At 35.2% G+C, this 23,554-nt stretch overlaps 1 protein-coding gene across 1 annotated transcript in view; it reads right to left on the bottom strand.

Annotated features, from left to right (window-relative positions):
* LOC141394063 (uncharacterized) overlaps positions 1–23,554 on the bottom strand; it is a 917,654-nt gene that overhangs the window by 612,007 nt on the left and 282,093 nt on the right. The window contains exon 4 of the mRNA XM_073967887.1: positions 16,447–17,674. Coding sequence (XP_073823988.1) covers positions 16,447–17,462 — 1,016 coding nt within the window. The 5' untranslated portion in view covers positions 17,463–17,674. The remainder of the gene's footprint in view (positions 1–16,446; positions 17,675–23,554) is intronic.

The raw sequence follows: 23,554 nt of genomic DNA on the forward strand, positions 1-23,554 counted from the left end.
TTGTAGGCACATATTCGTGGTGGAGTTTATCTTTGTTTTGAGATTATGCCATATATTTTCCACATCCTCCTTGTTTACTCCTTCAAGTTTGGAGTTAATCTCTGTTTTAATTTCGCATTTAATAGTTGGATCTTTCATCATGTGCAGATTTAGTCTGGGTGTCCTCTTCTTTTTTCGAGTAATTGCTAATTTGATCCTGATTTTAGAAAGTAGCAGGTTATGGTCAGATGGGACGTCCACACCGAGGCAAGTTGAGCTCTTCATCACACTTGAAGCGTATCGTTTGTTGATAATTATGTAATCAATTTGATTTCTTTTGATGTTAGCTGGGTTATCATGAGGAGATCTCCACGTATAAAGTCTTCTGGGATGTAATTGAAACATTGTATTTGTAACTTTCATTTTATGTTCTTGGCAGAATTGTACCAATCTATCCCCTCTATCATTGCGTTGTCCTAGTCCATATTTTCCAGTGACTCCATTTACATCATCTCTTCACACCTTTGCGTTAAAATTTCCTTGTATAATAGTAATTTCATGAGATTTGGTGTTTTTGAGTAACTCTTCGATTTCTGCATAGAGTTCCTCGATTTCGTCTTTACTTGAGTCCGATATGGGAGCGTAAACTTGGATAAAAAAACTCATATTAATAGGTTTTGTATTAATTTGTATCATCATTGTTCTGTCAGAATGTGGGATGAATCCAGTTACAAATTCTGCAATATAACTCTTTACTATTATTGCCACACCCTTTCTGTGCTTTCCTTCTTGATTTCCTGAGTGAAATACTCGAGTATTTTCCGATCTAAAATCTCCGCTTTCAGTCCACCATGTTTCACTTATTCCGAGAATGTCTATATTTAGTCTGTTCATTTCGCTTATAGTGTTATTGAGCTTTCCAGCTTCGTATAAGCTTCTAACATTCCACGTTCCTATTTTAGTACCTTTTTTGTTATACCACCGGGGATTCTTAGCACCCTCTTATTGCCGGAGACTGAGGGCCGTGTTTCTTCTGTTGTTTCCATATTAATTATTATATGATTTGCAAGGGATTTTACTTCAGTGGTTTCCCGTTCCCTTCTGAAGGGTTTGTAGTTTTTCATCTATGGTTGCAGCCGCTCTACGGGAGTTCAGACGCTGTTCACAGCCGCCCAATATGGGAACAGACGCTGTGGTAGTATTCATTCGCTGTTCGGAAGCCGTTTTAAACTTTGTTACGCCTACCGATTTCCAATGGTGGCCATTCTAGCTGGTTCAGCTTCCGCCCACCAAATGTACTAAGGGGCCAGCTGCCGCCCCTTAGGCTAGATTTTGGTCACCCCCGAGTATTTTATTTCCTCGGTACCCCACTTGCCAGAAAGTCAAGTTGAGCTTCCCCAATTCGCCAATGGGAGGGTCCCGATAGAGGATCTAGCATCCCCCACGGGTTGTGAATTTGCAAAATGCTAAAAAGTGGCGAAGCCGTCCCATTGGGTAGCTTCTCTATCGATATGGGACATTCACCAACAGGCTCTAAAAATGTTATTTACTACACTTCTCACTAAATGTCAACATTATACAAAAATGGATCATGTTTTCTTTGAATAAACGAAAATGATTCTAAAATGTATAAAAATTACTGTGGTATACCTACATAAACAATTTAAGTTAAACCTGAAACATTTTTCATATCAACCCACCACAACTCTATCATGGCGTTGGCGCCAGACCCCTTTATATATCTGCCCCATGGGTGGGAAGGCTTTGCCACTTTTTACACATTTTGTAAATTCTCAAAAATAATATTTTAAAAACAAAATTATAACCATTTATATATCAAAACTTATAGTCAAGATATGCTAATATTTGTACCAAAAATTATATTTGAAAAAACTTTAACGGTGTCGGTATGAAAACATTTTGAACAAAAACGTGGCGAAGGCGCCCCATGTTACCATACTTTTTCGGCAAATTATAGGGATTTCTATTCTTCAATAGTTGCCTATAAACTGTATAAAATATATTTCTGATATCAAACAAGTAAAAAAGTATCAGTCGGCTTTGCTGAGGGTATGCCTGTGTGAATTAAAATACTTTTTCTCGAAAAAACGTATGTATTTAGGGGGGTTTCAAAATTCTGGGAAGTTCATACTGGAAGTTCATACTTCAAGACAAAAATATGGAATAGGATAAAAGCTCAAAGCTTCGATAGTTGCCACGCGCTCCAGCCAGGGTTTCGGAGTCGGAGTCGGAGTCTACGAGTCGGAGTCGAGCAATTTTGCTGGAGTCGGAGTCGGAGTCTGAGTCGAAAAAAATATCTCGACTCCGACTCCGCGCAATTTTTTTTTCAACGTTATAGAAATATAACATTAAATAAAAAATCATTATTTTAAAAGAAAGCTATAAGAAAACATACATACAAACGGTATATTATACTAAGTTAGACGACAATTCACAGGATATTTACTATCCTCTGAAGTCTACTCTACTCATCCCTACTCAACCAAAGTAAAGTATCTATGACAATCTCTTTTGCCAGAAGGCTTTCTGGTCTTCTCATAAAGGTCCACTGGTCTTCTGATATTGTTTGTATGAAAAGTCATCCTTGTATTTTATTAAAGACATTGTGGGAAATCCTACTGAATACCTTGTGTCACAAAATGGAAGTCAAGGAATGAAAACCCCTTTTGAGTATATTAAGAACCCTAAAGGATTACATAGCTGAAATTTCTGATGTTATGTCGTAATCAATTTTTTGTTTGTTCACCGAACATTTTATGTAGGATCAGGTAAAAGTAATAAAGGACACCAAAGTTTAAAATGTGTGCGATAAATTTTAGTTTAAGGGGTGATCCCCACTTGTAAATTTCTGAAAAAAGGATAAATATCATAGAATATGTGGTCAAATTTTCAAGTCGATTGGAGACATATTGGGGGGCTAAGCACATTGGCTTACATACACCCAGTTATAATTTGTTTCGCATTTAGTACTTATGATTTGTAGTACCCCTTTATTTTCATATTTCAATATTCCGTCCAGAATATACTCGTGCAAAAAAACCGCAAAACTGCAAAAACTGTCTTACTTTTTTCAATATGAATTTTACTTCATATTTATGTTCCTTAGTTGGGTATTATTTTCAAATGAATGCCCTTTCTAAAGAATATGTAAGGAAAAACCAACTGATTAGCATATATATACCAACATATAGTAAAAAGTTAAACATTTGTGCACATTTTCTTAATTTTAGTGTTACAGCAATTCACTCTCGGAGTCGACCCGTAGTCGGAGTCGGAGCCGGAGTCGGAGCCGGAGTCGGAGCCGGAGTCGTGAAAAAAAATGGTCTGGAGTCGGAGTCGGAGTCGAGCCAAAATTACCTCGACTCCGAAACCCTGGCTCCAGCTACTACATATGGTGCCATAGGGATTTTTTTACACTTTTCTTACTGTTTTCTCAAGAAGTATGGACTTGCCCCTGATAAAGATTTTACCGCCGTAATGGAGACAGCGCAGGCAAGTTGCTTCCACAAAAATCAAAGTGATTCGAGAGCAGGTATTAAAGTGAATTTATCCGAAATTTTGTGTGGGAGGTACCCGACGGAGTGGACAAATACAGTCCATATTTGGACATGATCTATACCTGGTAGAGATATTATGATGTGTAAATGATGGACCAAATCGGTCACATACTTCAAGAGTTATAGTGCGCACAATTTTTTCGAATATTTTTGAACTTTTATGTGGGAGGTACCTGAAGGAGTGGACCGATATGGCTTATCTTTGAACTTAAACTATATTTTCACAAAATATTACGAAGGCCAAATTATGGACGGAATCGGCAGATCCTTTTGATAATTATATTGAGCTTCAACAACTACACACGGCGTCACAGGGGTTTTTTGTAACTTTTAGGCCATTTTCTCAGGAAGTATGGAACTGCCCCTGATGAAACTTGTACCGTCGTATGGGGGGAAGTAGATACAAGGCGCTTCAACAATAAACGAAACGCTTCAAGAACAGGTCCTAAACTGAACTTCTCCAAAATTTTGTGTGGGAGGTACCCGAAGGAGTGAACCGATTGAGTCCATATTGGAACCTCATCTAAGTCTAGTAGAAATTTCACGATGTGCAAAGTATGGACCAAATCGGTTACTCTCTTCAAGAGTAATCGGGCGCACAAATTTTCCGAACATTTTCAAACTTTTATGGGGGAGGTACCGGAAGAAGTGGACTGATATAAACCATCTTCAAACTTATACTAAGTTTGGACGAAATATTGCGAAAGCCAAATTTTGGACCGACCGTGCGCTCCAGCCAGACAGACAGACGGACATTGCTCAATCGACTCCAAATTGTCTGAAACACATTTCGTCCAAACATACTTGGGGTCTAAAACCATTATTTCGATGAGGCACATTTTGCCCGTATGAAAGTGTATATACCCTCGTTGGCATAAATGCTGAGGGTATAAAAACGTAAACAAGATGTCACAAAATATAACTACCATGAATATTTTTCCCAATACCCTAAAAACACAAAACAGCGTGCATCCGCAATCATATCTTTGACACAAATGCCAACTTTTGGGATGTAATAGATCTTCATAAAGCTCACAATTTTCCCTTCAAAATTTTTTTTTCTAGCTCAACGATGAGAGTCTTTAGCAATTTAAGAACACTTGGGTCTGACAAGATATTACGCTCTTTAAGTATTAGGATGGAACATGAGGATGGTCAAGGGTGAGGGGTTTTGCTCCTTTGGTATTGCGACTTCCACTACCATGTGATTCTGCGATTTCGCAATTCCTTCCTTTGTTTGAGAGAGAAATATTCACAATCCATGTAAACTGCCCTTGCATTCAGAACTGAAATTAATAAGTCACATGTATTTCATGTGGAATACGAATCAAGGCATTAAGGGGTAAACACCAGTTGCTTTTTGCACCCTCCACCATAGTATGGAGTTGTTTTTAAACATCATTTTAAACATCATTTGCGACCATATAAAGTATATATTCTTGCGATATATAAAGTATATATTCTTGATCAGGATAAAAATCTAAGACCATCTAGCCATGTCCGTCTGTTGTAATCACAGTAGTGTCCGCAATAATTGAGATATAACGCTACATTTTCTGAGCGAATTAGCTGAAATTTGAAGTACGAGTTTCTCAATGACCAAAAAACTTCTCCACAAAAAATTGCCATGATAGGCACCTCCCGATTTAATTTATTTTTGGAATTTTTTTTTTTTTTTTTTTTTGACCGAACTAGCAGTTATTTTGACATTTGAGGTTCTTCTCAGTGGTAGCAAAACTTCTCCGCCAAAAATCGTTAACATAGGCCCATGTTTTGTTATAGCCCCCATATAACTGTACCCCCGATTTTCGCTAATTTGAGGATTTTACCTACAAGTTTTAACCGAACAAGCTGCAATTTAACACTTGTGGCTTTAAGCGCTCACGAAACTTCTCCACCAAAAATCATCAACATAGGTCCATGTTTTGGTATAGCCCCCATATAAGGGTATTTTTCAGTATTTTGAGGATTTTGACCGAACCAGCAGTAATTTGACATTTGAAATTCTCCGTGGTCGCGAAACTTCTCCGCCAAAAATCGTTAATATAGGTGCATGTTTTGGTATAGCCCCTATATAATGGTAACCCCCGATTTTCGGTAATTTGAGGATTTTACCTACAAGTTTTAACCGAACAAGCTGTAATTTGACACTTGATGTTTTAAGCGCTCACGAAACTTCTCCACCAAAAATCATCAACATATTTCCATGTTTTGGCATAGCCCTTATAAAACGGTACTTCGCAGTTTTTGGGCATTTTGAGGATTTTTGCAACAAGTTTTAACCCAACTAGCTGTAATTTGACATTTGAAATTCTCAGAGGTCCCGAAATTTCTCCACCAAAAATCGTCCATGTTTTGGTATACCCCCATAGAAAGGTACCAACAGATTGAAGCAATTGCTAGCGTAAATTAAGAAAAATTTGTGAACGCAGCTCCAGAATTTATTATGGAAATATGAAGATCCTCGCCCAATTTTGGATGTTACGCCCCATTTGACATTAATTTTGTTGGCCAGTGTAATTGGATACATCTTTTTCAATTATGATTAGTGAAGTGGATAAGCTGCTATATATTAAAAGAACTCGCATTACAACTATTACATTTACCCTTGAGACTGTATTGTTTTCACATGATTTTATACATAACTCTGCATACAGAATGCTTCCTGATAATCTCCATTGACCATTTACTACCAAACACAAATATACCCTCTAAAAAGACGGGTATTTTATTGCAATTAATAATCAGTTTTTTATGAACACTGCCATAAAATCTCAAACGAAAAGACCATTAACGCAAAGGGCAACATATGCACGCAACATCCTTCCTGCATTCGTCTACAAGTCATAAAACATTGCCTCTCAACGAGATTGAATTAAAGCAAGTGGCAAAGCTAAACAAGAAAAAAACAAGATCTAAAATAAAAAGTATCAGAAACACGGAAAACAACCATAAACTTCACCCTTGTTTCAATGAGACTTCGTGACAAAATTTGTGGATGGGGTGTGTAGAAGAAAATGGAAAAAACATTGAAAATAAAACAAAAGTGGTCAAGTTTGGCTAAAATCATTTATTTCGAAACGAAAAAAAAAAAACAAAACAGATTTCTTAACTAACCTCAAGCGTAAATCACCAAGGACACATAAAAAAATTTTAGCACCCCCCATGTTCCCCTTCCATCTACATTACGTACGCTCAGAAAATCTTAAAGAGTCGAAGGCGTTAAAAACACAAAAAGTGAATCTAATGGATTTGTATTTATAGGCATCAACTTTGGCAATTTATTACTTTTCGCCCGAGTGAGTTGTTTTCATTTTCTTCTTTGTACTCACACACACACTCGGACACACGCTCTCAAACATCTTGAAAGTCATGTTTTTTTTCCTTTTTCTGTTCTGTTTGAAGTTCATGTGGCATTGCAAAAATCAACTAAGAACAAAAATCTATTTTCACTGATGGTAGTAGTGGTTATGGCCATGGTGTCCCATGTCAAACTTCTTTTGCAGATTTGCTTTTAAATGGCATTTTCTTCTGGACATGCCTAGTTTGTTAAGGCCAAAGGCATTTTATTGATTTGACCAGACTAAACGTTGAGGATAGAGAATTCCGTCTTAAGCGATTGCATGCCTTGTTTCTTCTTGTTTACTTTGATCATTTAATGAATTCCGTTTTTAGTAGTAGCCACCACTCCCCTCCCTCCATGTTAAACTTAAGTAGAAAAGTTATTAAATATTAAATTTACTTTGCCTTTGCCATCACAGTACAAGGCCACAAAGCCAATGTGTCTTGTAACGCAAGCCATCAGCTAGCCAGCCAGCCATTCATCCATCTACCCAACCAAAGTGGTGAAGTGGTGATGAAATGCTGCGGCTGATGAGAAGTTGTACTTCGTCATGCTTGGCCAGTCACATTAATTCAATCAAAATGTATTTTACGCCTCGGCGCACACAGGAATAACTTTAATTGAACATTTTAACTTAGTTCCATGGAATTCGAGGGGCTAATGTTAAAATATAATACTGAGTAATAATAGAACTTAGGAAATTAGTAGGAAGGATTTCCATACTTTCTTAGAAATTTTACAAATTACTGAAGAATATTTCGGAAAAGCTGCGAAAAAGAGAACATGTTAAAAATCGTTAAGATCAGCCATGCCAAACTTTTTGTACGCTTCGACATAAAATATTCTGAACTTATATGGAATAATTATTTTTTCTGTAACGAAAGTACTAATACCCACAATTTGAGAATGCCTTGAAATCAGGCAGTACCTTTATATGCGGGGTATACCAAAACATGGACCATCATTTTAGTTGGGGAAGTTTCTGTATCACTGGGAACCCTAAATGTCAAATTATAGCTCATTCGGTCCGAAAATGTCCCTAAGAACGTCAAAATATCTTAAATGGGCCGGTACCGTTTATATTGGGGCAATACGAAAATATGTACCTATGTTCACAATTCTTGCTGGAGAAGTTTTGTGACCACTGGGAACATCAAATGTCATATGACAGGTAGTTCCTTCAAAAATGCAGCAAAAATCTTAAAAATACGTAAAATCGAGAGGTACCGTTATATGGAGGCTATACCAAAATATCGTCACCATAAATGCCCGAAGAAGTATCTCAAAAAAATTAAAATTCGTTTTTTTGAATGAATCTGATACATAAAGCTAAAACACACGCTCTGACTAAATTTCAAGCTACAACGTTTAAAAATAGCGATCCCACTCAAGAAATTCCAAAAGACGTACCTCCATACTATAAATTTAATAAAACGCAAAAGGCCTAACCCTCATTATTTAAAAATGAACCAGCAGTAGTGATCACTGTAGTATTTGATTTTTGCAGCAATTTTAATAATTTCCATGGGGGCGGATCCGGTTACCCGAAAGTCAAGATTCAACCAGTAAAAAGTCATTAAGTTCGACCGGGCCGAATTTTTTATACCCTACACCGTAAAATAGTCTTTATTAAAATTGAAGAATTAGTTTCCTTTCACAATTTTAGATGAACAAATTGTTCGACCATGGATACCCCAATTGCCTAAACTATCTAATTTAATCTAAACAAGTAAAAAAAGTATCAGTTGACTTTTCCGACAGAGATATACCCTCAGTCTATGTGAATTGAAACTTTCATCTACGGACAGATCGAATGTATTTAGGGTCTTTTAAGAATTTTGTGGTTCCTTTGAACATTTGAACTTACAGACAAAAATGTGGATTAGGATTAAAGTTCAAAAGTGTTGCGGAGGAGGTACTGTACGGAATGGGCCGACATAGTCCATTATGAAAGTTGGATATTCCCAGCAATAATCCTCATTACAAACCTCCTTTTTCACCCATTATTTTAACAAAGGCATGCCGTGCGAAATATCTGGTTATTTTATAACCACTGAAATAAGTAGTCAGAATCTACTCAATATCTACTTATTTCAGTGTTTACAAAATAACCAGATATTTAGCCCTTAGATTATGCCCTTGTTAAAATAATGGGTGGGAAAGGAGGTTTGTAATGAGGATTTTTGCTGGATTATTTTGGAAGTCATATCTTTTCGATTGATATCGCGCCCACTAGTCATTTCATGGGTCATCGTATAACACTTGGACCAGTAAGCCGTGAAGCATGCAGTTCTCCACGGAAAACAGAATATCGTAAACAGGTACAACAACGAATAGCATCGGTATACATTTTCAAAGGATCTTCGAACAGACGGTAAACTGCACTTAAACAAAAATGTTGAACTTTTGCAGGGGAGGTACCTTAAGGAGAGGACCTACATTTGCCATTTTAGAAATTAAACTAAATTTGGACAAAATATTAGAAGATCCAAAGTTTGAACCGAATTGGTTACCCCTTTCAAGAATGTGTATCGTGCATACCATTTTAGTGATTTTTTTTAAATTTTGGGGGGGAAGTTCTGGAAGTTGTGGACGGGTTATGCCCATTTTCGAGCTGAAACTAAGTTTGGGCAAAATATGATGAAGGTAAATTTCGGACCAAATCGGTTGACCAGTTCGAGTGATATATAGTGCTCCAGCCACTACACGTGGTGGCACTGGGATTTTTACAACTTTCGGGCTATTTACTGAGGAAGTATTTACTTGCCCCTGAAAAAAAACTTGTACCATCGTAAAGGCGGTCGGTGAATGCAAGTTGCGTCAACAAAAATCAAAGCATGGTGCTACAAATTTAAATGGTAGGTGCTTGCACCTGGGAAGTTTTTGCAGATTCTGAAACTACAATGTTCATAGATGAGAAAAATAAAAAAAACAAAAAAAAAAAAATCACCAGAGCGCTTTTTAAATAAATCGCGATTCAAGTTGACATTTTTAGGGGTTGTTTATGTTTTCACGATTTTAATTGGAAACCGCAAGTCCTATCAGAATGGGAGTAACAAAAATGTTGTAGCTATCAAAATTCTCTGCAAAATTGACCTTTATGATTTGTTCCCAGGTTATATCATTTTTAAGATAAAGAAGCTCAGGTTACATATTTAGGTTTTTTGTTAGAGTTTCGTGATTTTGCTTGAATGCGACAAGCCTTATCGATATGGGACCTGAGAAAATCTAAAAGCTGTGGAAATTCTCTACAAGACTGGCTTATGTAACTTTTCCTAGGTTGTACCATTTTTTAGATATATAAGTTTAAGTTGGGAATTTGCAGTCATAAAATTGTTTTATAAGGGGGCGATTTGAATTGTCCCAATTTGAACTTCTATATCTCAAAAACGGTAAAACCGACGGGAATACCATAAAGATAAAATTTGCATAGCTATTTTGATAGGACTTGCGGTTTCCAAGCAAAATCGCAAAGCCCTAAACAATACCTAAAAATGTCAACTTGTATCGCGGTTTATTTAAAAAGCGCTCCGGCGATTTTTTTGTTTTTAGTATTTTTCTCATCTATGAACATTGTAGTTTCAGAATCTGCAAAAACTTCCCAGGTACAAGCACCTTCCATTTACATTTGCTTCAAGAGCACCATGAAAGTGATTCGAGAGCAGGTCTTAGAGTGAACTTATCTGAAATGTTGTGTGGGAGGTATCCGAAGGAGTGGACATATATAGTCAATATTCAAACCTGATCTATACCTGGTAGATATATTAGGATGTGTAAAGTATGGACCAAGTCGGGCACTACTTTCAAGAGTTATCGTGCGCACAATTTTTCCGAACATTTTTGAACTCTTGTGAGGGAGGTAGTTGCAGGAGTGGACCGATATGGCTTATCTTCGAACTTAAACCAAGTTGGCAAAAAATATAATGAAGGCCACATTTTGGACCGAATCGGCAGATCCGTTAGAGAGTTATCTTGCGCTCCAACCACTACACACGGGGTCATAGGCATTTTTTACAACTTTCAGGCTATTTTCTCAAAAAGTATGGACTTGTCCCTGATGAAACTCGTACCGTCGTATGGGGGGCAGTGAATACAAGTTGGCACAACAAAAATCAAAGCGATTCGAGAGCAGTCCCTAAACTGAACTTTTCCGAAATTTTGTATGGGAGGTAACCGAAGGAGTGGACCCACTGGAACCTCATCTAAGTCTGGTAGGAATTTCACGATGTGCAAAATATGGGCCAAACCGGTTACTCCCTTCAAGAGTCATTTTCGAATTTTAGTGGGGGAGGTACCGGAAGGAGTGGACCGATGTAACTTCGAACTTAAACTACGTTTGGACAAAATATTACGAAAGTCAAATTTTGGACCAAATAGGTTAATCCGTTCGAGAGTTATCATGCGCTCCAGCCAGCCAGACAGACGGACGGAAATGACTAAATCAACTCCAAATTGTCTGAAACACATTTCGTCCAAACATACTTGGGGTCTAAAACCATTATTTCGACGAGGCACATTTTGCCCGTATGAAAGTTTATATACCCTCGTTAGCTGAGGGTATCAAAATGTGTTCAGCCAGGTGAAAGGTAAAACCTACAGGGCTATATCAATGTGTCGACCTATCTTTATAATTTTTGGTGGAAAAATTTTATAACTGCAGGGAATCTCAAAAGTCAAATAACGGGTAGGACCCTAGGACCCTCAAAATAACGAAAATCGGAAGGTACCGTTATATGGGGGCTATATCAAAATATTTACCTATGTATATTGACAATTTTTGGTGAAAAAGTTTCGTGGCCGCTGAGAGCCTCAAATGTCAAATTGCAGCTAGTTCGGTTAAAAATTGTAGCTTAAATCCTCAAATTACCAAAAATCGGGAGGTACCGTTATATGGAGGCTATAACAAAACATTTACCTATATTGACAATTTTGGGTGGAGAAGTTTGGTGAACACTGAGAACTTCAAATGTCACATTACAGATAGTTCGGTTAAAAACTGTAGCTAAACTCTTCAAAATACCGAAAAGCGAGAGGCTAGAGTGATTACCACAGACGGGCGGACGGACGGACATGCATAGATCGACTCAGAATTTTGAGGCCTCGACACATAAGTGGTTGGCGTTCTGGCTGAAGTCATTTCTGGTAAAAGACAAAAGACCAAGTTCGACCTAATTCAAATGTGGTTCTGCATTTCTTTATCCCTTTCCCAGAAATGACTTCACCCAGCCACTTATGTGTCGAGGCCTCAAAATTCTGAGTCGATCTATGCATGTCCGTCCGTCCGCCCGTCTGTGGTATGTGTCGAGGCCTTTACCCTGAATATGTATTCTTTATAGGGTCGCAAATGATTATTTCAATGCGTTACAAACGGGAAGACAAATTTAATATACCCAGCATACTATGGTAACTCTTAGATGACGATATCTCATGAATTGTGATTCCTTTCTAAAAATCATAAAGACCATTTTTATACTCTCCACCAAAATATGGATGTATAATTAAATTTGTCATTCGGTTTGTAACACATCGAAATATTCATCGGAGACCCTATAAAGTATATATATTCATGATCAGGGTAAAATTCTAAGACGATATAACCATGACCGTCTGTCCGTCCGTCCGTCTGTTGAAATCAAGATACAGTTCGCAATTTTTAAGACAGAGCTTTGTAATTTGGTATAGAAGTTTCTATTATTCCTGGGATATTTGGTATTGTAAATAGGATATATCGGTCCTCGTTTTGACATATCGTCCATAGAATGGTACATAACGATTTTCGGTATTTTGAAGGTTTTAGCCTCATTATCACAACGAAGTGGCTAGAATTTGGTATTTAGTCTTCGTTGGGTGTATAAAACTTTCCACCAGAAGTTTTTTGGTATAGGTCCACGCCTTCATATAGCCCCCATAGAACGGTACGACCCGATTTGCGGTATTTTGAAGGTTGTGGCCAGAATAATCCAAAGAAATGGCTGAAATTTGGTATATAAACTTCGTTTGGGGTACAAACCTTTCCATATTAAATTTGTCGCTATAGATCCACGGCTTCAAATAGCCCACATAGAACGGTACCTCCCGATTTTCGGTATTTTGAAGGTTGTGGCCAGGACAATCCAAAGAAATTGCTGAAATTTTGTATTTAGTCTTCATTAGGGGTTTAAAACTTTCCATACGAAATTTGTCGGTATAGGTCCACGCCTTCATATAGCCCCCATAGAACTGTACCTCCCGATTTTCGTTATTTGGAAAGTTGTGGTCACAATAATCCACCGAAATGACTGAAATTTGGAAATTTGGTATTTAGTCTTCTTTGAGTCTAAAAACTTTCCTCCACAAATTTGTCGGTATAGATCGACGTTTTGATATAGCCCCAATACAACGGTACCTATCCAATTTCGGTATTTTGAAGGTTAGCTATATGGTTTTACCGAAATTGCTGAAATTTGGTATTCAGTCTTCTTCCGGCCGAACTTAACACCGCTCTTACTTCTTGTAGTTAATTTTTAAATTTTCAACTTTTACTTTAGGAGTTCTTTGATAAGTCCCACAAAATGAAATCAAAAAAAGAAACTGAATAAGCCCTCAAAAAATATCCTTTAGTACGAGTAACTTTGTACCACACATGGGATTGATTTGACTTTTAGGACACTACTCCTAATGGCAAACCCTTGTTCTCCACCAATAGTAACTATTTCCCCTTATATGCATATCACGGTCAAAATCCCAGTTCGGCAAAATTTCTAGAGTTTTAATAAAACAGTGATTGAAGTGTCTGATTGAAGATGAAGATGGTGATGATGAAGATGGCCGATTTAAATAAACCTCTCAAGAGCAACAAAAGAGATGAAGACAATATAAAACGCATGTACACTGTACATGTCAAAAAGGCTGATTTAAATTTAATTTTTATTAAGGAAAAAAATTAGACAACGTTTTTGTTTTTTGATCTTTGCAGTGTATTTTTGTAAACCTTTAAAATAATTATTGTATATTGTCCATTCACAATAGCTCATATCACTGTCTCTCTTGAATTTCAGGTGGAAGTGTTTGTCACACATAAAAGTAATGAAAAAAGAATGAAAGTTTCACATTAATATATGCCATTCCTGATCCTTTGTACTTAGTTTTTGTTTTCAAAACATCTGGATATGAAAAACCTTAAAAATTACTTTTTTCCAAATATGGCTCGCATAATTTTTCTGGCAGGTTGTCTTTATTTATAAAGGAAGACTATTAAGGCTATGCATATGTTTCACATACTCGTACATACATATTTATATGTATATTTATTACTTTCTTGTTCTGTTTGTTTAACCTTCCAATTTGTTTTTGTTTGGTTAGCTATTGAGTTTTTTTGGTATTTGCCTACTATTCACATCAGCATAACAATTGAGTGAATAGCAATCCCAGTCCAATTCAACGTGTATTTGGACACTTTTACAAATGTAATACCCATACGGGAGAAGAACAATTTTATTCCTATTACTTTATCATATACCCCTAAAAGGAAGAAGAGGAAGGAAGGCGGAGTTTTATAGGCAAATAATAAAATTTTCTCCTCATATATTTGGAACAATATTTGCATGGCCTTTTACCTTTTTTGGGCACAAATATGTTATAAATGGTTCTTAACAGCAAACAAAAAAAGGTGAAATAATGTGACTTGTCACACACATTTGTTTACGCCCTTTTTGTTATTATGCCTCCTTACAAACGTTGATAACAAATAACAGGAACAATACGTGTACATGAGTATTAGAATGAAGGCAATCAAAGAGTCCCAAAAGATATGGAAAATAAATTGCCAGATATTGTAAAAATGGGCTTTGCTTTGAAGGCGAAAAATAAGACAAATGAAAGGATTTTATTAACAATAAGTCATTGAAACCAAAAACAAATCGATTGAACAAGAATGGTATTTATCAGGTAAAACTGTGGAAGAAATATTGCCAAAATATTTTTTTCTAAAAGAAAAATTGTATGATAAGAAAGTGTAATTTGATACTTAAAAATCCAGATAACTCTAACAAATTTGCCTAGCAGTCACATGCTATTTTTTAAGCATCCCCATCTCCGGTATGTTTACTGAAAATGATTCTATACACATATTATCATCCACTTTGATCGACATAAACATAAAAAAAAATATTTACAACTTTTATTTGTTGCTGTTTTCATTTCGTTAACAAATTTTGCAGTGGTTACACTTGATTGCGGTTTTCCACCAGATATTCGAACAACGCTTTGCTTTCCTTTTCTGTTTTCATTGTTACATTTTTAATATTTTCCCAAGTTTTTGCATATTCACGTTACATATACAACGTCAGTAGGTAGGTGGTGTTACCCTTCAACAAATGAAACAATAACAAAAACTTCATTTATGTTGAGAAAACAGGAACATAAACAGTTATTGGCATATAAATATACCGATGCAGCACCACACGACCATCTATCCATCCACTCGCCATGAAAATCAAATAATTGTAATGCCTGGAAGTCTATGTTTGTTGATGTGTGTGTGGTTATGGTTGCGTGCTTCCTATTTTGTATAACTTTAGCACATTTGCTTCCGTTTTATTCTGTTGCATACTTTCAGGTTCGTTGCACAAAATTTTACAAATATTAAAGTTGTGCAACAGGAGAAGATGTGTGTGTGTGGGAGTGTGGAAAATGCATTCTCTCACATTGAGTGAGATGGAGGTCATGTTGAAAGTAGAATATTTTGTATCAGAATAATATATGGATTGACAATATGACCCGGATTGTCGCAAGGAGACCTGATTGAAGAGTTCTGAAATAGTTCTGCAGAATAGACCCTAACTTTTTGTTGTGGTGGCAAAGCGGGATTTATAAATAAAAAAGATTATACACGTGGACATAGTTGTGTCCGCATATGGTTGGATTTCGATGTCTTGAAATATGCTTTTAAAGAATTTTTGATAAATATTTGGCGTGGTTTTCTTAAAGAATTTTTGATAAATATTTGGACCACATGGGGCATGGTTTTCTTAAAGCATTTTTATATATATTTGGACCTCATGAGGCGCGGATTTCTTAAAGAATTTTTGACAAATATTTGGAGCTCATCATTTCTGTGATATTATCAACTCTACCTCAATAATAATTGAGGAGAAAACACCAACCTGACCGCAATTATGCTAATACCACCCTTGTCTAGCAGGTTGTACTTCTTCTAATCAATGATGGTGGATGGTCTCGCGGGTGGTCTGTTAACGGATACAATGATAAGAAGTTGGTCTAAGCGAAGGCAAATGCCCGGAACACTTCATTTATCAGACGGCCTACAGCCAACTATGACAGGTCACCGAAAACTAGAGCCAGGGAATTTGGTATACCAAAAATTAAAATTAAATAAAAAAACAACACCAAAACCCTGTATGGACATCTGTTTTAAAATCCATTTTCCTGAGCTACGACATCCATTTAGATTTAAATGAAACAGCAAAAAAACAAAACAAAAAGCCCAGCCGTAAAATTTATTTTTTATCTGCGAAAAAAATTAATCACCTTTTTTTGTTGACTTACCTAAAATCCTCTTTGGCATAACAATGACCCAGAAAACGACACTGCAGGGTATTGCACTGATATGTCTTGACCGGCTCAACCTCATAGGTCATATTGAAACCGTAAACGTCTAGTAGGCGGTCGAGGGCACGCAAATGTGTACCATCCAATGTCGACATATGAAATCTTATCTCCAAATATTGTGAATTGAATTGAATCCAGGCCACCTGAGTGACATCGTCTTCGGTTAGGGTAAAGACACGATGTGCCGGTACTTTATAATCATCCGAATAGTACATGTATTCGGTGAATTTAAGTCCACCCAATACATACAATTGGGTCAAGTAGACAACAATCGATATATTGTGTCCGGCATGAGATATCAAGTCGGAGGCATCAATCACCCACACACATTCAATGGGCGTTGTAAATTTGTGTGGGAAATTTGGTGTCTGAATGATGCCATGCCGAGCCTTTAGCACACCGCCACAATTGTAGGCCGCCAGCGTCGATGAGGGTGATGATGAATGTGTTTGGGGTTTGAAAGCAAAGGCGTTTAGTGGTTTTGTATCCAAGCCGGAGGACGTTGACACACTTGCAAATGATGTACTACCACTGCTGGCAAAAGGTGAGACAGCATTAATATTACTGGGAAAAGGTGGCGGTGGTGGCAGTGGCACTGAGGGCAAACTTAATTGATGATTAAAACTGTCCAAATCAAAGGTGTTCGATGACAATGGGCTTACCATGGCAGCAGCTGCCACTGATGTTGCAGCCGCTGCAGCCACAGTTGACACTGAGGATAAGGCCAGACTGGGCGTAGCAGGTTGTCGTTTGGAACGTGTTGCTGCCAACACTGTCTTTGGGGATCTTTCATGTACGACGGTTTGATGCAGTTTGGCCACTTCATTGCTTGCCCTTTTGTGCCACCAAACACCATCATCATTGGTATGGTGAGCTTGATTTAGCTGTAAATGTGCCAGAAACATAAGCAGCGCAAAGAGCAGCTCTGAAGTCAAAAATGTCGTCATCGACATTGACTTATTGTTGTGCTTAAGCTCTTTCGTCGAGAAGACATCCACAACCGCAATGTACTGAAAAACACCTGACCTGTGATGTTTACGATATGTTAACAAGAAGGACAACGACGACGATGATTATGGCGGCAGTGACAGTGATAAGGGTTGTGATGTTTTTAGTAGTTGTTTGGAACATTTGAGAGCGACATATGTCAAATTTCAAGATGAATCTGAAAATAAACAGAGAGAAATCAAAGGTTATTAGGAACAAAATATGTTTGGGGTGTTCTCTTAAAATTATTGGAAAATATTCCCTAAAAATGCACAATTAAAGAAATAAGAAATCCATGTTTTTTTAAATATTCTTCAATAACTATACACAAATTTAAATATATATATATATATATATATATATATATATTTCTTAAAAAATCCACTAATTATTAAAAAAATATTCCTCATAATATTCTTTAAAAACTCCATGAATTTATTTCAAAAAGATTCTTTAAAAAATCTGCTAAATTTTTAAAATGAAATACTATTAAAAAATTTGAGAATTCTTAAAAAATATTGCTTGAAAAATCCACGAATTTAAAAGGTCCACGAATTTAGAAGAAAAATTCTAGAAAAAATCAACAATTTAAAAAAAATATTTGTTTAAAAAATCCACGATTTTAAAAGCAAATTCTTGAAAAAATCAACAATTAAAAAAAATATTCGTTAAAAATCCAAGAATTTTTAAAATAATATTCTTTAAAAACTTCACCGGTTTTAAAAAACAATGTTTAAAAAATCCACGAATTTTTAAACAAATTCTGTTTAAAAAATCCACGAATTTTTAAACAAATTCTGTTTAAAAAATCCACGAATTTAAAAAAATATTCCTTGAAAAACTCAAGATTTTTAAAAAAAAAATCTTTAAAAAATCCACGAATTTAACAAAAATTTTCTTTAAAATATCCACAAATTAAAAAAAATGTTCTTTAAAAAATCCACGAGTTTAAAAATATTATCTTTAAAATATCCAAGATATAAAAAAACATTCTTTAAAAAATTCACGAATTTAAAAAAAAAAAATATTCTTTAAAACATCCTACGTAAAAAATCCACGAATTTAAATATTCTCGATTTTTTTTTTAAATCCACAAATATAAAAAACCTCTAATTTACAAAAAATCCATAAAAAATCCATGAAAAATCTGTAAAAAAACATTACAAAATCCTCAAGTTTTAAAAAATACTCTAATATTTAAAAAAATATTCCTTAAAAAATCCACGATGTTTTATAAAAATATTCCTTAAAAAATCCAAAAAATTTTTAAAAAAATATTCCTTAAAAAATCCTTGATTTTTTTAAAAAAAAATTGCCTTAAAAAATCCACGAGTTTTTAAAAAAATATTCCTAAAATAATCCATGATTCTTAAAAAAAATATTCCTTAAAAAATCCACGATTTAAAAATATTTGTTACAAAATCCACGATTTAAAAAAAAATATTTGTTACAAAATCTACGATTTTTTTAAAACATTGAGCAATGTCCGTCCGCCTGTCTGTCTGTCTGTCTGGCTGGCTGGAGCGCACGATAACTCTCGAACGGATGCACCAATTCGGTTCAAATTTTGGCTTTCGTAATATTTTGCCCAAACTTAGTTTAAGTTCGAAGATGGGTTATATCGGTCCACTCCTTCCGGTACCTCCCCCACAAAAGTTCGAAAATGTTCGGAAAATTTGTGCGCACGATAACTCTTGAAGGGAGTAACCGATTTGGTCCATACTTTGCCCATCGTAAAGTGTATACCAGACTTAGATAAGGTTTCAATATGGACTCAATCGGTCCACTCCTTCGGGTACCTCCCACACAAAATTTCGGAAAAGTTCAGTTTAGGGCCATCTCTCGAATCGCTTTGATTTTTGTTTTAGCAACTTGTATTCACTGCCCTCCATACGACGGTACAAGTTTCATCAGGTGCAAGTCCATACTTGCTGAGAAAATAGCCTGAAAGCTGCAAAAAAAACCCTATGACACCGTGTGAGGTGGTTGGAGCGCAAGATAACTCTCGAACGGATCTGTCGATTCGGTCAAAAATTTGGCCTTAGTAATATTTTGTCCAAACATAGTTTAAGTTTGAAGATAAGCCATATCGGTCCACTCCTTCAGGTACCTCCACCACAAAAGTTCAAAAATGTTCGGAAAAATTGTTCGTACGGTAACTCTTGAAGGGAGTGGCCGAATATGTCTATACTTTACACATCCTAATATATTTACCAGATATAGATCAGGTTCAAATATGGACTATATTTGTCCACTCCATCCGGTACCTCCCACACAAAATTTTGGATAAGTTCACTTTAAGACCTGATATCGAATCATTTTGATTTTGGTTGAAGCAACTTGCATTCGCTGCCTCAATTACGATGGTAAACGCTTTTTCAGGGGCAAGTCCATACTTCTTGAGCAAACTTCCCAAAGGGTGCCATAGGGGCTTTTATGGCACCATATGTTGTGGCTGGAGAGCCACTTCCATAATAGTCAATGTCGATCCATTCCTTTAAATATCTCCTCCGCAAATCTTTTGATCTTTAATCCTAATCAACATTTTTGTCGGTTCATACATCCAAAATTTTTAAAACCTACTAAACACATACGTTTTTTGAGAAAAAAAATTTTTAATATACACAAGCTGAGGGTATATCTCTGTCAGCAAAGCTGACTGATACTTTTTTACTTGTTTTAAAATATATTACTTAAAAAACCCAGGATTTAAAAAAATATTTCTTAAAAATCCACGATTTATTAAAAAAATCCTTAAAAAAGCCACTATCTTTAAAAATATATCCTTTAAAAAGTCCACAATTTTTTAAAAATATATTCATTAAAAAATCCATGATTTTTGTTTTAAAAACATTCCGTAAAAATCCACGATTTTTTAAAAAAATAGTCATTTAAAAAAAAAATCCGAAAATAATCAAAGATTCTTAAAAAAATCATTAAAAATCCATTATTTTTTAAAGAAAAAGATTCCTTAAAAAGTTCACGATTTTTAAAAAATATTCCTTAAATATTCTAGAATGAAGTTTTGTGGGACAAAACTTAATAAACTCAGATAAAGTACAACATTAACCCTAAAACGTGATTTTACTTTTGGCAGATTCCTGGCGTTTAGGTACGCTTTAGAGTTTTGGTGTATTCGCGCACTTATAGTAAAATTTAATGACAAATAATTTTGTAGAATATTTTGATCTGATACGTTTACATTTTAAATGAGTTTTTAAACATTTTTGAAGAAAGGGACCAAAAAGACCTGTTTAGTGACTCGCATGAGGGTTAATTTTTTCATAAAACGATACCCCGCATTGTTGTCAGTAATATTGCCAAAGACACTTTATACCTAAAATGCAACACGGTGCTTTTGAAACAATTTTAAATGGAAGGTGCTTACACCTCGGAAATTTTTGCGGATTCTGAAACTACAATGTTTATAGATGAGAACAATCAAAAAACAAAAAAATCGCCGGAGCGCTTTTTAAATAAATCGCGATTTAAGTTGACATTTTTAGGGGTTGTTTAGGCTTTCGCGATTTTGCTTAGAAACCACATTTCCTATCAAAATGGGACTAAAACGAATGTTCTAGATATGAAAATTCTCTACAAGATTGACCTTTATGATATTCTCGTCGGTTTTACCGTTTTTGAGATACAGAAGTTCAAATTGGGACAATTCAAATTCAATTCAATTCTGTATCGCCCCTTATAAAACAATGTCATGACTGCAAATTCCCAACTTAAACTTATATATCTAAAAAAATGTTACAACTAAGGATAAGTCACTTAATCCAGTCTTGTAGAGAATATTCACAGCTTTAAGATTTTCTCAGGTCACATGTCGATACGACTTACCGTATTCAAGCAAATTCGCGAAACCCTAACAAAAAAAACTAAAAATGTAAACTGAGCTTCCTTATCTCAAAAATGGTACAAGCTGGGAACAAATGATAAACGTCAATCCTCTAGAGAATTTTGACAGCTATAACATTTTCTTTAGCTCCATTTCGATTGGACTTGCGGTTTTCAAGCAAAATCGTAAAAACATAAAAAACACCTAAAAATGTGAATTTTGACCGCGATTTATTTAAAAATCCCTACAGCGATTTTTTCTTGTTTTTGGATTTTTCTCATCTATGAACACTGCTGATTCAGAATTCACAAAAACTTTCCCTGTGTAAGCGGTTTTCATCAAAAGTTAGTTAAGGCTCACCCTACATGACATTGTTTTATAAGGGGGCGATACTGTCAGTGCATTGTCCCAAGTTGAACTTCTATATCTCAAAAATGGTAAAAACTACGAAAATACCATAAAGGTCGATCTTGTAGAGAATTTTCATAGCTACAATATTTGTTTTAGTCCCATTTTGAAAGGATATGCGGTTTCTAAGCAAAATCGCGAAAACCTAAACAACCCCTAAAAATGTCAACTTAAATCGCGATTTATTTAAAAAGCGCTCCGGCGATTTTTTTTGTTTTTTGATTGTTCTCATCTATGAATATTGTAGTTTCAGAATCCGCAAAAATTTCCGAGGTGTAAGCACCTTCCATTTAAAATTGTTTCAAGAGCACCGTGGCAAGGATTCTAAGGAATCTGATGTCGAATATTTCAAAACCTGTAGAAATGGGCGGAACTTGCCATGGCTTTTTAGGTTACGTCCCGACGTAAACTTTCAAAACGCCGATACACGTGTCATCTTTTTTTCGGTCCTCTTTCATAACCTGGTCGAATTTTTTGTAATTATTTTTTGTGTTGTACAGTGTTATTAAAAAGTCCTCAGTTATTGTAAAAATATTATTAAAATTCCCCAATTATTGTAAAAATATTATTAAAAAATTCCACTATTATTGTAAAAATAGTCCTTAAACATATTCTTTAAAAATCCACAATTATTGTAAAAATATTATTTAAAAATTCCACTATTATTGTAAAAATATTATTAAAAATCAACAATTATTGTAAAAATATTTTTTAAAAAATCTGCGATTGTTTTTAAAATTTTGTTTAAAAATCCACGATTATTTTAAAAATGTTCTTAAAAAATCCACAGAACATATTCGTATCTGCCATTGAAAATTCTTTCCTTGTTATTCCTTTTTTAATAATTTTTCAGAATATTTGTGACTTCATTTAAACATTCCTGAAATTTATTTTCGTCTTTCTCCTTCTCATTATTTCCACAAGAACGAACTTTTCGGTACAGAACCCAGGTTAAGCTAACCACCTGTATTTACCATGTGAATATGTACAACTTTTTATGCATCTGGGAAAAGTTCCTGTTCAGTAGTGTTTCCCTTTCATTTTGGCAATTTTCATTGTTTCCTTTGTGTGTGCGTGTATGTGGATTGTTGTTGCCAAAGTAACTAATTATAATTTCTTCAACATATGTTTCGTAAAGATAAACATTCACTTTTGTAAAAGTTTTTCCTGGATGAGTTTCATAGAATTGTGGGTAAGGTTAACTGACAATCACAACATATGTTGGAATCTTTGTTTCTCTATTTTTTTTTTCTACAACTAATGTCGTGCAGTCGTGTGTATGTGTGACTTTCTGTAATCATCAGAAAAACTTTTGCAAAACACACCTTCTCTCTTAACAATAAACACAGAACAGAAAACAAAAACTTTTTTCGGAAATTATATCCTTTTAGTAACTATTTGAGACAAATGTTAATTCTTCTCAAACTAGCAACAAATGTTACTACTTTTGTTAAGCTTAATTTAGCATAGCGGCTTAAACCAAAAAAAGTTCTGAATTGAAAATTATGCTATTATGTCATATAGTAGAATATATGATTTTTCCATAATATAAATTGACGAGAGATTATTTTGGCAGAGGCACGTGTGGAGGTGATTCCTAGCACAATATGATATTTCACTATTATGATAGGAGTATATATATAGTGTTTAAAAGATGAGTGGTGATGGATTCCCCTAAAGAAACTGAGTTGAGAAATCATAAAAAAGAAGAAAATAAGAACACTATATTATTACAGATTTTTGATATCCGAGGGAACCATTAAGACATTGAACTAAAGATATTCAGCATTCTTTAAAAATAAACAT

The sequence above is a fragment of the Musca autumnalis genome, unplaced genomic scaffold (assembly GCF_047663935.1).
Source record: "Musca autumnalis isolate F117 unplaced genomic scaffold, ASM4766393v1 scaffold_2, whole genome shotgun sequence".
Taxonomy (NCBI): domain Eukaryota; kingdom Metazoa; phylum Arthropoda; class Insecta; order Diptera; family Muscidae; genus Musca; species Musca autumnalis.